The 15,580-nt window shown below is 59.3% G+C and overlaps 2 protein-coding genes across 3 annotated transcripts in view; one reads left to right on the plus strand and one right to left on the minus strand.

Annotated features, from left to right (window-relative positions):
• Positions 1 to 372: 372 nt before the first annotated feature.
• Positions 373 to 15,580, plus strand: part of TSPEAR (thrombospondin type laminin G domain and EAR repeats) — a 131,660-nt gene continuing 116,452 nt past the window's right edge. The window contains exon 1 of the mRNA XM_070407070.1: positions 373 to 454. The gene's annotated coding sequence lies outside the window, so the exon portion shown is untranslated. The remainder of the gene's footprint in view (positions 455 to 15,580) is intronic.
• LOC139002315 (keratin-associated protein 10-3-like) lies at positions 8,764 to 14,592 on the minus strand. 2 transcript variants are annotated; one of them, XM_070403666.1, is made up of 3 exons: positions 9,504 to 9,543; positions 9,383 to 9,455; positions 8,764 to 9,271 (listed from the first exon to the last, which is right to left on the minus strand). In XM_070403666.1, exons 1-3 carry the CDS (start codon positions 9,541 to 9,543, stop codon positions 8,764 to 8,766), a joined length of 621 nt encoding a protein of 206 aa, XP_070259767.1. The 2 variants fall into 2 exon arrangements, with proteins under 2 accessions (XP_070259767.1, XP_070259766.1); XM_070403665.1 differs by lacking the exons at positions 9,383 to 9,455; positions 9,504 to 9,543 and adding an exon at positions 14,144 to 14,592 and having other exon boundaries at positions 8,764 to 9,361.

Here is a 15,580-nt window from a genome sequence, read left to right on the forward strand (position 1 = left end):
CGCTCTCCCCTGGACGATCTATTTCTGTCTTTCCTTTGGGAAAAATGTGCTTTGCCAATGACTAATCGAGGCCCGTGCGGAGATGTTATCAGCTGTCACCTGCACCGCAGGACCCGAGCCCATGCGGAAATGAGGAGATAGACGCGGGCGGCTGCAGCCCGACCTGCCAGCACCACCTGCCTCCCAGCAGAGCGGCTAGACGCGGGCTGCCGCCAGGGCCACCTCTGTCCCTGCCGCAGGCCCTGGCATGTGGCCATCCCAGTGACTGCCAGGGGCCCCGTGCAAGGGCTGACCCAGGCGTCTGAGGAGCAGCTGCCTCCCCTCGGGCCAGGTGCGCGCCCTGGATGGAGCTTGGGACCCAGACCCCTCATGTCTATCCTGCTGACGCTGTGTGTTGTGCTCCTGCCCCTGGTGACTCCAGGCCGAGGTGGCCGGCGATGGGAGCCCTGCACAGGTAAGGGGGCTGCTGCCCTGGGAGCCGGGAGGGGGTTGCTATGCACTCAATGCCACTTCCTAACGCGATTCAAGGTCCCAGGTGCCCTCGGACAGGTAGGGGTGGGCCGGGCAGAGGTGGAGAAGATGAAAGGAAGCAGGGAGGCAATCACAATAGAAACTCGGTCTTTAACTGCTAACAGGGTGGGGACTTGGTTCAAAGAGTGAAGCAGCCGCCATCGGAGGCCCTTCACATGTATTTACCTGCTCGCCCTCCTGGGGAAGGGCCTTACTTACACCTGCTTTAGGAATGAAGCCCTCGAAGGAGGTGGGGAGCCCAGGGCTGCACTTGGCAACGCGCAGGCCGCCCCCCCACCCAGTCTGGTAGTTCTGTCCCACGAGAAGTGAGGCAGATGGGAACAGCCCCAAACACACCTTCTGGGGTGGTGTCCATCAGAGAGGGGCTCCACTGGCCAGCTCACCAGGGCGGCCAGGTGGGCAAAACGGGAGGGGGGGGCGGCAAATTATGCTCCCTTCTTTTCAGAAAGGCCGAGTGGACTTGCTAATAACCATGACACCATCAGACCTTCCTGGATTATCTACCAAGAGATTAAAAAATTAATAATGAAACAAAGCAAAGTAACAGGGAAATGAGGCCTGGTAGCCAAAAAGTCGGTTGTTGGACCCTGAGCAAGTGATGTAGGCACGTGTGGCCTCTCGACCGTGGCGATGTGGGTGTCACAGGGAGTCACCGAGAGGGGTTGCTGTGGGTTCTGGTTTTATTTGAAAATTATTCATCCCTGGTTCCCTGGAGTCAGCGAAGCCCCTCCATGTCATGGCTCTTTGCTCTGATGGCATCTGGTTCCCAATGATGAGACCAGGAGATGCCCGATGATGATCTAAGTTGGAGCATGACTGACGTGGGTGGGGGTGTCTATTACAGCCCCCAGCCCCCACCCTGAACAGCCAGGGCCCCCGAGTGGGAGGTGAGCAGCCCGTGGGGTGCTGGGGCAGCCACTGAGTGGGGTGTAGGGGCGCCTGAGTAGGGTGCTGCACCTGCCCCTTTACTGTCTTGGGCACCAGATTTGAAAATCATACAGGAGCCAGGTCAGCCTGTGAGAAATCCCCGGGCTTCACGTGACTGAAGGCCCAACTCCCTCCCTGGCACAGGGAGCAGCACGCGGGGTCCCAGCAGCCCCCAAAGGACCCCGTGCCGTCCTGAGTTCGCGGCAGTGTCCCGGTGGGGATGAGTCACTGACATGTACCTTCACGTTCCCTTCAGCGCTGGGAACAGAATCAACCTGCATAATAATAAAGGTTATTTATAAAGCCGCCCCCTCTCCCCTGAAGGTACATTGCAAATAGTTAAAAGATGACCCAGTTCTAAATACCACCATCGAGAGAGGAAAGATAAAAGTCACGTAAGTCATATTGAACTACATTTGGAACACTCCCAAGACACTTGCATAAAGGCGAGTCGGGAGCTCAGAGAGTTAAAAACACCACTTTGATTGCATTCAGTTTTGCAAAGCACACGAGTTACGCTGCAGGGTTGTGTGTGTATGTGTAGGGGCTGGACTTCACTTCCCTTTGGGCTTTGTTCATGGACCTGTCATTGCGTGTATGGGAGATGCCGGGGCCGCGGCGGCGGTGGCCGGGATTTGAAGTCCTGGCCCCGACTGTGTCCAGGTTGGAGTGGTGGCTGGCGGCTGACGTGCAGGTCACAGGACAGCGGTAACGGCTTTCGCGTGTGCGCTCCCCTCTCAGGAGGGTGCTGGCTGGGAGGGGGCCGCTTTGCTTGCCACCACTGTGCCATCGCTCTGTCCTGGTCACTCTTTCTCCCTAGTATGAGGTTGCAATTCAGGCCACTGCAGGGCTGTGGGAGGCCTCCAGGCTAGGATTCTCAGGTGTCCCCGGGCAGTGGGGCAGCAGAGGGGAGAGAAACGCACCTTACAAAGACTGGGCAAATGCGGAGGCTGGAGTGGCCCAGGAGTTGGGAGAACAGGGGATTATGGCTCAGAGGGACTTGGTGTCTGTATGGCTTCAGGAGGTACGGGGAGGGGCGGTGCAGGAGGCCAGGGGTGGGGAGGGAGGGCCTTGTCTGGACAGGAAGCAGGCCACTTCAGCTGGCTTTCGTAGGGTTGGGACTGCAGGAGCTGTGTCCCAGCTAAAGTGGGCATGGGGTCTGGGCAGGGGTCGCTGGGAAACTGGCCAGGACCATTCAGGTGTGGACTGACCAGCAGCTCTCTAACTGATTAGCACACTGACCAGCAGCAGATCACCAGGCCCTTCTCGGGCAAGCTCATGGCTAGGGACACCTCCTGCGGGAAGGCGGTGTGGCTGGGACCCTCTGCAGAGGGGTGGGGCCTGGGGACTGGCTGGCCCTGCCGCACAGTTTGTCTGGTGGTCAAGTCTCAGTCTCAGCCAAGCAGGTGGTCAGCATGAATAAGCCACCGGGGTCCAGGGGCCAGGGGCCAGGTGGGAGGTGCAGCCACTGGACTGGCCTCAGGATGGGAGGGGGCTCCGGGCGGCCTGGGGTGTGTTGGGTGGGCTCCCTGGGTTGAGTGTGGCCGGCAGGATTCTGGGCCAAGATGCCTTTCGTGCTATTGGCCTCTCTGACCCTTGGAGCCAGCCTGTGCCCTCTGAGGCTGGACCCCTCAGCAGGGGCCAGTTGCCTTGGGATAGAAAAGTTGAAATAGGGATTGCGAAGATCCACTCAGCTCCTATAAAAGGCCCGTGGTTCCAGCTGCATGACATATGTGTGGGTGTCCTTCGGGGAGACACCTGGGTGGGCATGTTCTAGGGGGGGCTCTCCATCAGGGAAGGGGCAGCGGTCATGGGTGGGGGCCGGGTGGTGCTTGTGGAAAGTCCCTATTGTCCATCCCAGCTCAGCTTGTCCCAACCAGGCAGGAGGCCAAGGTGGAAAATTCTGTGGGAACAGCTTGACCCAATGCATCGGGGTCACTGACAGGCTTAGGGGAGCCGGGCAGGGAAAGGGGTAAAGTGGGGTGTCTGATGGGGATGGGAAGTCAGGAGAAGCGTGTCCCGCCTTCTGTGTTGTGTGAGTGTCGTCTGTCACCTGGGACCAGTCAGAGGTGGGTCCTCACCCAGGACTCAGGGCCTAATCCACATGGCACCCTTCCATGAGCCCCCTCCTTCCCTCCTTCATTTGTTTAATACCTAGGCAAGGACGGCAGCTGTGCCTGCCGCTGGGTCACAGCAGAAGGCAGTGCGTCCCAAGGGCTAGGGACTTACACCTCCATCGAACTGCAGCTGTGCAGAGCAAACAGCTGTGCCCCCCCTGGGCAGGAGGCCAGGAGAACCCAGAGGAGCCACATGGCCGAGGCTTTGGGCAGGGACCCCAAGGTGGGCGGAATGCAGGAGCGGGTAGAGTGGTCAGACCTGGCGTGCCCTGCATCCTTGGAGACGGAGAAGTACCAGGAAAGGCTGGGAACAGATTTGCAATGGAAAGCCAGCTGGCTGGGAGGCAGTGGGCATTTGGCCCCTTTGCAGCTGGGGCAGTAAGCAGGGAGGGGAGCGCCGAATCCTTTCAGGCTCTTTGTCCTTGGACTTCTCTTCCAGGAGCTCTGTGGGGTGGTGGTGCTTCAGTGGGTGATTCCAGGTGTGAGTTCTGGCCCTTTGCTGAGAGGCCCCTGGAACCCATTCCTGGGAGACGCCCCTGCTGGTGGCTCACATCCACGGAGTTTTAGCCTTTTGCAGTTAAGGAGCCGGTTGCTTCTTTCTCCTGGTCCGCTGTCCTTTGTGCGGTGCCCACCGGCCCCTGGGAATCTGAGCAGCAGCCCCAGGCCCCACTGGAGGCCCCGGAGGCCGGAGGCCGGAGGCTGTGGAGGAGGAGGAGGCTGACAATTCCACTGGGCCCCGGAGTGGCTGGCAATTAGGGACAAGCCAGTCCCAATACCTGTAGCGCTGACGCTTTTCACGTATGTCACTTTCAGCAAAAGTTCAGACGTGACACTAAATGTATGACAACCCCTGCCCCGTCAGGACAGGTTCAGCGACCTGCACTCTGGAGGGGACCCAGCACACCCCTCACCCTTGTCTCTCCAAACACAAGTCTGAGGGACACCCATCCCCTTCTCCCCCGAGCACAGAGGAGGCCACGCCTTACACCAGGGCACTCCGTCACCCTGACGCCTGTTTTCCTTTAAAAAATTCTCAGCTGTTAGGACAGGGGTATTTTTTAATTTTTTTTTTTTTGTCTGCACAGAAATCAGGAAACAAAGAATATTCATTTTTTCTAATGGAACCTCGTAAAGATCAGAACCACTGACTCTGTGGTTTCGATCTTTAAAAGTAAATCATGGATTTCCCCAGTCTTTTTCCACAGTAAAGGCGCATGCTTCGGGTCTGGGCCGGTTTCCTGATGGACCACCCCATTTCCCCTCCCCTCTGCACCCCCTCCCGCGCCCCATCCTCCCAGGTGGATTCTGAGCCCCAGGCTTAGAGAACTCGGTGTTGGGGCAGGAGGCGCCCCCTACCCTTCTCATCCAAGTCTTGGGGGGAGCGGGGAGGAGGAAGACGGGACAGGATGCTTGGCTGTCACCCTCCGCTCCCCAACCCCGCATCTCCGACTGCAGGAGCACCCCAATGCGGGCTCTGGCCGTTAGAGCCCCTCCCTTCCCTCCCGGTGACTCTGTTAGCCTTTTGCCCTGCGGTGGAGAAACTTGGGGGTGGGGGGGTCCTCGGAAGAATCCAACCTAAGGAGCATCTCAGGCAATGCCAGGCGTACTTACCTGCCATTGGTGATGGCGGTGGTGGTGGTGGGCAGGGGATGCCAACCTCGCTGCCCAGGTGACTCCAGGGTCGGCATGCAGCCCGGGAGCCCCCTCCGCTGCCGGCTGGGTCGCTGGCGACGGAAGGGGGAGGCGAGGCGACCTGGAGGCGGGAGCTGCCCCCCTTGGGCGGGGGAGGGTGGGGTGGAGGTGGCCCACGGTCCGGTCCGGTCTGCGGGCAGGGCTGGGTCCGAGGGGAGCAAGGGGACAGGAGGGTGTCGTGCTACTCAGAGGGGCAGGCGGTGTGTGCGTGCGAATGTGCGTGTGAATGTGCGTGTGAATGTGCACGCGCGCGCCGCGGAGAAACACCCGGAGCGTATCCACCCAGGAGATGAAATTCGTTTCACTCTCTTCCTCCAGCAGCTTGAACGGCGCCCTGACGTTAGGGGGGGTGAGGGGCCTCCCGGGCTCGGGCTCGGGCTCGGCTGCAGCTCCACAGCCCCACCTGGCGCGGCGAGTGCGCAGCCGGTGGAAACGCTGCGGGGCGGCGCTCGGGGACCCCTGCGCCGGTATCACCTTCCGTGGGAATCTGCGTGTCGCGCATGCGGGGGTCGGGACTGGGGGCACCCCAGGGGCACCAGTGGGGGGGACAGGCCGCGGCCGGCGTCCCGCAGAGCAGAGCAGAGCAGCGCCCAGGCGGCGGCTTCTCTGGCCACTGTTTCTGCCTGTTGTCAGGGCGGCTTCTGGCTTTCCGGACTCTGGGCTCCACCGGGGCGCGGGGTGAGGCATGGAATTCAGGGCCGTGAACTTGGGTGGGAGCTACTGCACCTTTGTCGTCACGACTCCAACCCAGCAGCAGCCCTGCAGGGATGTGCGGGTGTGCGCCGTGGTGGCGGCCCCTGGGACTGTCACCCGCATCCTGTGGTAGATTTGGGGGGACATCTGTCCCCCATCCTCACGAGGCCGCCTTTCCTCTTGTTGGCTAATACCTTAATGAAGAGGCCACCTCACTGCATACTTGTTTTAAAATATTTTGGGTCCTAGTGGATTTCGCTCTGTGGAGAGAGCATCGGTGGCCCTGGGGACGGATGTGCCAGGTTTGATTCCCGTCGAGGGCAGGCCTGTACTTACCGCATTACAGGCTGGAGCCCAGGTCCTGGCTGGGATGTGTCTGGGAGGCAACCAATTGGTGTGTCTCTCTCACATCATGTTTCTCTCTGTCTCTCCCCTTTCCCTCTCACTCTCTCTCTAAAAATCAATGGAAAAATATCCTTGGGTGAGGATTAACAACAAAAAAAATATTTTGGTAACTGTATTTTCAATCAATTGTCTCCCCTTGCAATCTAGAGTATTATATTTAGGCTAGAGGCCCGATGAACAAAATCCATGCAAGAGTAGGCCTTCCTTCCCCCGGCTGCTGGCACCGCTTCCCTCTGGCACCCAGGACCCAGGCTTCCCTCCAGCCCTGGCTTCATCTGGAAGGTCATCTGGGAGGACGACCAGCCTAATTAGCATATTACACTTTTATTATTATAGACTAGAGGCCTCGTGCTCGGATTCATGCACCGGTGGGGTCCCTCGGCCTGGCCTGCAGGGATCTGGCTGAAACCGGCTCTCTGACATCCCCTCGAGGGTTCCTGTATTGTGAGAGGGTGCACGATCGATTGGGGCCGGGGAGGGACCGCGGGAGGGCTCCAGGGCATGTCTGGCCTACTTGCTTAGTCCCATTCAGCTGGACCCCAGCAGCAAGCTAACCTACCTGTCAGAGAGTCTGCCCCCTGGTGGTCAGTACACATCATAGCAACTGGTCGAACAGTTGAATGACGGTCAGATGAACGGTCAGACACTTAGCATATTAGGCTTTTATTATATAGGATACCTGTTTCTAGGAAGTGTCTTAGGGATTTCCAGTGCCCAGAGAGGTCCAGGCCCACAGGAGGTTGGGGTCCCCAGTTCATGGTCTCCGGTGGGGGGAGGGGTTGCAGATGAAGTTGTCCAGAGGGAGGCTGCTAAAGGCTACAGTGGACAGAAGTCCAGGGAATTTTCTGGCCCCATAACAGCTGGGTAATTGATTTCTTACCAGCCCTTTCATAGTAGGCTCCCATGGGGGTGGGGCAGAGTTCCCCCAGGAGAGTGGTGGGGGCGGGCAGGGCAAGGTCCCCCAGGGGAAGCAGCCTCAGAATGTAGGAGGAAGGACGGTGGGCACTGGTCTGCATGAATCCATGCCATCCAAGTCTCGTTCCACTGGCAGGTCCCCTGAGGACCCCCACTTTGTGTGGGTGACTCTGGAAAAGCCAGCCCAGAGCAGGGGGTCTGGACCAGGTCCTCGGGGGGAGAGTACGTGAGGGTCAGATGATCTCTTAAACCTGCTCTGAGGGTGGGGGCGCTCACGTTGACCTGCCTTTGAAGAGTGCTTTGCTGGGTTTCTTGGCCTCCTCGGTGGGACAGGGTGTCATGTCAATAGCAAGGGAGGGTCAAGAGAGAGGAGGTGGCATTGGCTGGAGTATGGAGGCAGGGGGACCTCAGTTAGGAAGTTGCTCTGTCCAGGAGTGAGGGCTGGGCTTGGGAAGTTTGGGAAATGTGGGGCCCCCAACCAGACTGGCAAGGAGGGAAAACCCTCCAAAGGCAGCAGGCCTGGACCCCAGATGTGAGCCCTTGAATCGCCTCCCCTCTGGCTTTCCCCTCTGACCTCTGCCACACTCAGGCTGGACTTAGGGCACGGGTCCCCGTGGCCGCTGCCACACCCACTGGACCTGGGGCTGGGGAAGGATGTGGCCGTTGGCCTGTGCAGGCACCGTCAGGTGGGTTTGGGGCATTTGAATGAAATGAGGATGTTCAAGGGGAGGTGGAGGGACAGACGCAGGCATTTGCTTGTCTGTAGAAACCCTCTGTGTCAGCTCTGGCCCAGGAATGTCCTGGTCCCACAGCCTCCTGGCCCAGAAGCCAGCTTAGGCCCTGCCCCCTGGGGTCCTCACACTGATCAGGGAGGGACAACAGGGTCCTCCCGCCAAGGGCCTGCTGTCCAGGGGGCTGCTGGCCATTTGAATCCCAGACATGTAGCACAGCCACCCAGAGCTGCCCAGAGGTGCAGACACAGGAGTGCGGGCCGGGGACCGCCCTGGGTGGGCCTCAGACAACATTGTCGGAAACGCTCCCAAGCTGTGTCTTGTGTCTGAAGATGCAGAAGCCAGGGTTCTGTTAACCTGGAAAGCTGGACAAAACCCACAGCTAGGCCCAGAGAGAGGACAACAGTAGCCAGGACGGCAAGTTTATTCACTCAGCTCAAGACACGTGTATGAAGAGGGGAGGGCAAACGGCAGCTGGGGTGCCGGGGTCGAGACCAGGCAGGGGCCTCAGTAAGGCTACGGGAGAAAGGCCAGGAGCCATGTCTGTCAGAAACAGCCTGGGACCCCCAGTAATGGGGAGCGTCATCTCAGCTTCATCGGGGCCTGATGTGGAGGCTGCAGACAGGCTCGGCCTGGTTGTTGGGGCCTGAGGGTAGCGAGCGTTCATGCTGAGACACGTCCCAGTGCACGTGCTGGGTTAAATCCTGAAGGCAGTGTGAGAGAGTGGGGGCTGGCCTGGGGGGTGTGCTCACTCAGCAGCAGGACTTCTGGGCTGAGGCAGGGATGCAGCAGGCCGGCCGGGAGCACAGGGGGCGGCAGAGCAGGGACATGCAGGAGGACGGGCGGCAGCAGCTGGGCTGGCAGGAGGAGGTGGGGCCACAGCAGGAGGAGGTGGGCACGCAGCAGGCAGGCCTGCACACGGGCCGGCAGATGACAGACATGCAAGAGGAGGGTCTGCAGCAGGATGAGGTGCAGGTGGTGGGCTGGCAGCACGAGGGGGCCCCAGAGCAGACAGGCACACAGCACAGGGGCTTGCAGCAGACAGGTGTGCAGCAGACGGGTGTGCAGCAGGCCGGCTGGCAGGGGGAGGAGGTGCAGCAGGAGGGCTGGCAGCTAGACTGCTGGCAGCATGAGGGTGTGCAGTAGTTGGTGCAGGCTGATTGGCAAGGGCTGGATTCACAGGTCACCTGGCAGCAAGGGCTAGACATGCAGCTCACTGGGGTGCAGACAAGGGTCAGGCAGGGGGCTGGGGCACAACAGCTGGGGACACAACAGGTGGGTTGGCAGCAGCTGGGGACACAGCAGGTGGGCTGGCAGCAGCTGGGGACACAGCAGGTGGGTTGGCAGCAGCTGGGGACACAGCAGGTGGGCTGGCAGCAGCTGGGGGCACAGCAGGAGGGCTGGCAGCAGCTCTCTGGACAGTCGTCCACCTGCCAGGAGGAGTCTGTGCAAGAGTCACTGGAGCCGGGCAGGCAGGCGCGGTTTCCATAGCTCAGGTTGCTGGAGCAGACAGACAGGGCGGATGTGGCCATGGTGGGGCGGTGGGGCTGGAGGCGAGCTGGGAGGAGGGTGTAGGTGTGTGAGTGTGAGTGTGAGTGTGTGAGGTGCCCAGGGCTGTCAGCTTTTATACCCCTCCTCTGTGTATGTGTTGCCCCAGCAGGAAGCTCACCACGCCTCCCTTCCTTGTTGCTGTTTGGAGTCTATTCCTGGGGAACCCTCATTAGGGCCGGTTTATTTTCTTAGGAGATGCTGGCCAGCTCGTAAAAGTCCTGCCTGTGCTTGAGGTTGGGTGGCCAGTCCTGACCAAGCCTGCTGAGTGGGCCTGAGAGACCAGGTTGGGGTAGAGCTGAGGCAGGTGGACAGAGGGTGGGCTGCTGAGTGCTCATCGCAGGGACCTGGTGATGGGGGAGGGTAACTTGGACTCTGGGTCCCAGGAATGGCTCCTCATGGGAGTGCCTGTCTCTGGGGCATGTGGTCCCCTTTCTCTTGCATTGTCACCGAGTTCCTGTAGATGATGGAGGGAGGGGGAGGGTTGTGGCCAGTTCTGCCTGCGGTTGGTGCCAGCTGTCCCTGCCTCGGGTTGTGGCCTCATAGACAGGTGCAGCTTGGAGATGAGTGGCTTTGTGCTGTTCCTCCTCCAGCTGCGGTTCAGGCTGGCGGGGTTATGCTGTGGGCAAGGGCTGGGCGGTCAAGACACATGTAGGAAGGGAGAGGGAGAGAGAGATAGAAACATCAATGATGAGAGAGAATCATTGATTGGCTGCGTCCCTCATGCCTCCTACTGAGGACTGAGCCCACAACCTGGGCATGTGCTCTAACCGGGAGTTGAATCGTGACCTCCTGGTTCATAGATTTCTGCACCACTGAGCCACACCAGCTGGGCTCAATGACATTTTAACCAGAATCCTTAGAAAGTGTGAAAGCTAGCCCTGACCAGTTTGGCTCAGTGGATAGAGCATTGGCCTGCTGACTGAAGGGTTGCAGGTTCGATTCCAGTCAAGGGTATGTACCTTGGTTGCGGGCACATCCCCAGTAGGAGGTGTGCAGGAGGCAGCTGATCGATGTTTCTAGCTCTCTATCCCTCTCCCTTCCTCTCTGTAAAAAATCAATAAAAATATATTTTTTTAAAAACAAAGTATGAAAGCTATATGTATCATGCAAAATTTGTCATATACAGCAGGCCCTGCAGCAATGATATTTCTCATTATAACGTTGATGAGATGCCGTGAGAACTTAACTCTTGTTTGTCTCAGTGCCTGTGGTTAAGTTGACTTTGTTATTTGTCATTTCACTTAAAACTGCAGAATCTCTCCACAACGCTCAGCGAGGCTGACTACATTTGATTTTGTGTCCTGGGGCTGTAACAATTGACCATAGACTTGATGGTTTTAACCAACCGACATGTGTCCTCTCAGACTCTGGAGACCACCTGTGCCATTTCCTGAACTGAGATCCCAGGTGTCGCAGCCGCCCCCCCCCACCCCCCCCACTAGGAGGCTCCAGGGGTGTCTTTCCCTCCGCTTCCAGCTGCTGAGGCTCCGGGCATGTCTGGCCGTGATGCCGGCGCTCTGAGCTCTGCCTCTGGTTCTGTGTCCGCCTCCTTGTCTGTGTGAGAAGGAAGTGCAGTCTCTCTCCCTGTGAAGCACACGTGTGAGGCCCCGGGGGCCCACCTGGCTGACCCAGGGCTGTCTCCCATCTCGAGATTCTTAACTTAACCAACAGCCTCTGGTCAGCCTGCAGGGTCCTTCCTCAGAGGTGACACCCACAGGCGTGGAGTTCGGACCAGGCTGTCTTTGGGGACGTTCTTGGCCCGCGGCAGCACTCTTTGCAAACACTCCATGTCTCACCTGCCCCACGTGGTCTCTCTCCTGCTCCACCCACCCCTCACGCTCACTGCCTGATTTGGTGTGTCTGACCTTGGCAGGTCACTGTGGGCCCCCACTTCCTCTTCAACAAGATGGGGCACCAGTGTACCCAGGCCATTGTGTGATTGATTGATTGATTGATTTTTGTTAATCTTCACCCGAGGATATTTATCCATTGATTTTTGTTTTTTAGAGAGAGAGGAAGAGAGGGGGAAAGATAGAGAGAAGCATTGATGTGAGAGAGACACATTGATTGGTTGCCTCCTGCACGCACCCTGACCAGGGCCAGGGATTGAACCTGCCACCGAGGTGTGTGCCCTTGACCGGAATGGAACCCAGGACTATTCAATCCATAGACCGATGCTCTATCCACTGAGCCAAACCAGTGAGGACCGTGGGGGATTAAACACGCTCAGTGCTTGGTGCTTACTGGGTGCTTCACAAGGCCCCTGGCCTTCCTGTGCTTTCATCGGCCACATGGCAGCATCGCGCTTAGCGGGGCAACTCCGATTGCCGTTAGAAGGACTGGGATGCATCCTGCTGCTGGGCCAGCAGGTGGGTTTGACCAGAACAGGTACAGCAGGGGGCGAGGCTTCAGGTCCAGTGGTGAGTTCACACTACCCGCCCTACAGTAAGATTCGAAGCACTGACTTCCTGGGCTTCTAGAGCATTCTGATGGAGCAGGAGGCCTTGTCCATCCGCCCAGACACGTCTTTCCCAGGCAGCCGCCTGCTGAAATGAGCTCCCAGCTGCTGCTTGCGAGGTTGGTGGCTTTGGGTGGAAGGAGCACCCCAGGCGGTCTGTTCTCTCCACTTCTCTTCCTCAGACTCTCCCCCATCCTAGCTGTTCCTGCTCGGAACTTCCGGTGAGGGCAGGGCCACAGGACAGACAAAGGCTCTGCCCAGCCAAGCGCAGTGGGAGCCCGCAGGGCCGCTCATCTCTGCCGGCACTCCCTTCGCTCATGCTGTGCTGTGATGATGGGGGACCCTGGATGGCAGTTTCTCCCAAACCTTTCAGAGTCGCCATCATCTTTCTCCCGGATCGGCATCTCCTACTGGACAAAGGCTCATTTTCTTCCCAAATGCATTCTAGAGAAGAATGTGCACGTGCCCCTGGGAGCCCCCAAACACCGGCTCTGCTGGGAGGTCTCACCCCAGATCCTGGCAGCGGCAGCCTTGGGGTGCTGAGAGCTGGGACCCGGCCTGTCTGGGCTGCCCAGAGTCCGTCTAGCAAGCAGGGGAACAAAGACCAATGGGAAGCACCTCGGGCTCATGGCAGGACCGGATGTGTGTGTGAGGGGCGGGGAGTGAGGGCAGAGTCCAGAGGGCTGGGCGGGGGTCCCCCTCTGAGGCAGGGGTAGGTGGACTGGGAGAGGTGAGCGTGGAAGAAGTTCCTGTCTGAAAGTGTAAGTGCCCTGAGTCTGGGAGAGGCCCTGGGGGTGTGTCAGGAGAAAGAGCCAAGTCCTCATACCCCAGGGAAGTGGGCGGGTGATGGGCACAGGACCGGCAGAGAGTGAAGGGGCAGGAGGGACACCCCCCGGGGCTGAGGGCCAAGCTCTGCAGGGACAGGGCCCCAGGAGAAGGGACGAGAGTGAGGCTGGTCTCGGCAGTTGTTGGCAGGGGCAGTGGCGCCGTGTGCGAGGGGAAGGGAAGGGTGTGTGGTGCAGGGGTGAGTAGGGGAGAAATGGGGCAGCCCTCTGCAGGGGTGCAGGCAGCACCCAGCAGGAGGGAGGACAGCTGGCTTTATTTATCATTGTTATGTGGGAGGAGACTTCGGGTTCTGTGTGATCCCAGCAGAATGCTCCAGAGAGGGGCAGGTTTAGCAACGAGAGGAGGAAGGTGGGGCTGGAGGGCTTGGGAGGCAGGTCACAGTCTTGCCTAACCCCAATCCTCCAGGCTTGGCAGAGGGGCTGCTGCATCTCCGTGGGGGAGACACTGAACCCCATGTCTTGCCAGGCCCTTCTGCAGGGAGCCTCCCCGTAAGGGGGCTTCTGAGGGAGATGCCCAGGGCAGTGTGGTGACTGTGCCAGGACTGGCCACTGCCAAGGGCCTGAGGACTGACCGCCGGGTGGGCTCCTGGGAAGGGGGCTGCCCACACCGAGGCCACCATTCCTGGCTGGGCCCAGGTCCTGTGGGATGGGAGCCAGGGGCCAGGCCAGCACAGGCAGGGCCAGAGTAGGGCGCCTGCAGCTGGGGTCTAGCAGGGCAGCGAGGGCAGAAGCCCGGCCTCTGTGGAGACTGGCTGGCAGTTTGAACAGAAATGGCCAAAAGAGAGCCAAGTGCCATCAAGGTTAAATGCAGGTGAGTTTATTAGGTTTTCCAAGCAGCTTCTGAGGCGGTGAGACCACTGAGGCTTGCACTATGGACAGGGACCCCTCCTGAGCCCTGGGGTCCCAGGCGGAGTGTGGCAGTGGGCCTGGGCCATCCTCCTGGGCTGAGAGGAGGAAGGGCTGTCCATGCACCTCAGGAGTTCCTAAGTTTCCCATAGTACCAGAATGGCCCTGGGGGGTGGAGGGGAGGGAGTCATGCCTGCTCAGCAGCAGGACTTCTGGGCCGAGGTAGGGATGCAGCAGGCTGGGCGGGAGCACGCAGGGCGGCAGAGCAGGGACATGCAGGAGGACGGGCGGCAGCAGCTGGGCTGGCAGGAGGAGGCAGGGCCACAGCAGGAGGAGGCACAGCAGGCAGGCCTGCACACGGGCCGGCAGATGACAGACATGCAAGAGGAGGGTCTGCAGCAGGATGAGAGGCAGGGGGTGGGCTGGCAGCACGAGGGGGCTGGGCAGGGGGTGGCCCCAGAGCAGACGGGCACACAGCACAGGGGCTTGCAGCAGACAGGTGTGCAGCAGACGGGCACACAGCAGGCCTGCTGGCAGGGGGAGGAGGTGCAGCAGGAGGGCTGGCAGCATGAGGGTATGCAGGAGCTGGTGCAGGCTGATTGGCAGGGGCTGGGCCCACAGGTCACCTGGCAGCAGGGGCTAGACATGCAGCTCACTGGGGTGCAGATGAGAGTCTGGGTGGGGACCAGGGCACAGCAGCTGGGGACACAGCAGGTGGGCTGGCAGCAGCTGGGGGCGCAGCAGGAGGGCTCACAGCAGCTCTCTGGACAGTCGTCCACCTGCCAGGAGGAGTCGGTGCAAGAGTCACTGGAACGGGGCAGGCAGACGCGGCTGTCGTAGCTCAGGTCGCTGGAGCAGATGGAGAGGGTGGATGCGGCCATGGTGGGGCAGAGTCTGGAGGAGGGTGTGAGTGTGTGAGTGTGAGGGAGTGGTTGTGAGGTTGTGTGAGCTGCTCAGGGTAGTCGGGCTTTTATATGGCTCAGCGGTGTGTGTTTCCCGTCACGAGGGCACAGAAGAGCTGTGCTTCCTTGTTGCTGGAGCAGGTCCCTGAGGACGCCTGTCATAGACCCATGACTGCTCAGCTCATTAAACCCCTGAGAGTTGGAGGCCAGGGGCCCACAGAGCTGGGATGCAGGGGAGGCCTCACCACTGGGGCCGACCTGGGCATGGACACAGGAGGGCCGGGTGTTCCCCACAGCCCCCCTCTGAGCAGCTTTCTGGGGCTTCTTACTATGATTTCTCCTATTTCTCAGCGCTCAGCTGAATCATAAGCGTGTTTTGTTCTTTTTTATATCCTGTTTATTTAGGGGTGTAATTGAATGGTTTGGGAGCTGTGTTGACTTTTATTGTATCAGCAAACACTTCAATAATAGCTCTGGCTATGCCAGCATCTATTCTGAGCAACTTAATAAATATTAACTCCACAACCCTCACAACAGCCTTGTGAGGTAGGAGCTGTTGTTATTTCCACTTTACAGATGGGGAAACTGAGGCACAGCTAAGAACTTGCACGAAAGCCACACTAGCAAGCAGAAGAGCCTGGATCGGAACCCAGCGGCCTGTGTCGTTAACTATAAACTCCGCTCCCCAGAGAACAGAGAGACAGGGAAAGTACAAGAAATCTGGATTCTGTGGGAGGGGTGGGGGCGGGATGAAGTTGGATTAGAACTGTGGTGTGAGGTGTATGTGGAAATGGACCGCGGGTGCCCGGAGAGCAGGGGCTAGCTCTGAGAAAGGAGCCTCTTCGATGGAATTTGAGGAAATGAGCATTAATTTACCTGCAGGGAGGAATGTGGACAATATGACGGTGAGGGGAAGCCACCGCCCAGGGGGGTGTCTAGGAGGCTGGGAGGTTTCCTTTCAGGAGGC

This window comes from Myotis yumanensis, unplaced genomic scaffold (assembly GCF_028538775.1).
Source record: "Myotis yumanensis isolate MYYU_CA2020_CCGP unplaced genomic scaffold, mMyoYum1.0.hap1 SCAF_2, whole genome shotgun sequence".
Classification (NCBI taxonomy): Eukaryota; Metazoa; Chordata; class Mammalia; order Chiroptera; family Vespertilionidae; genus Myotis; species Myotis yumanensis.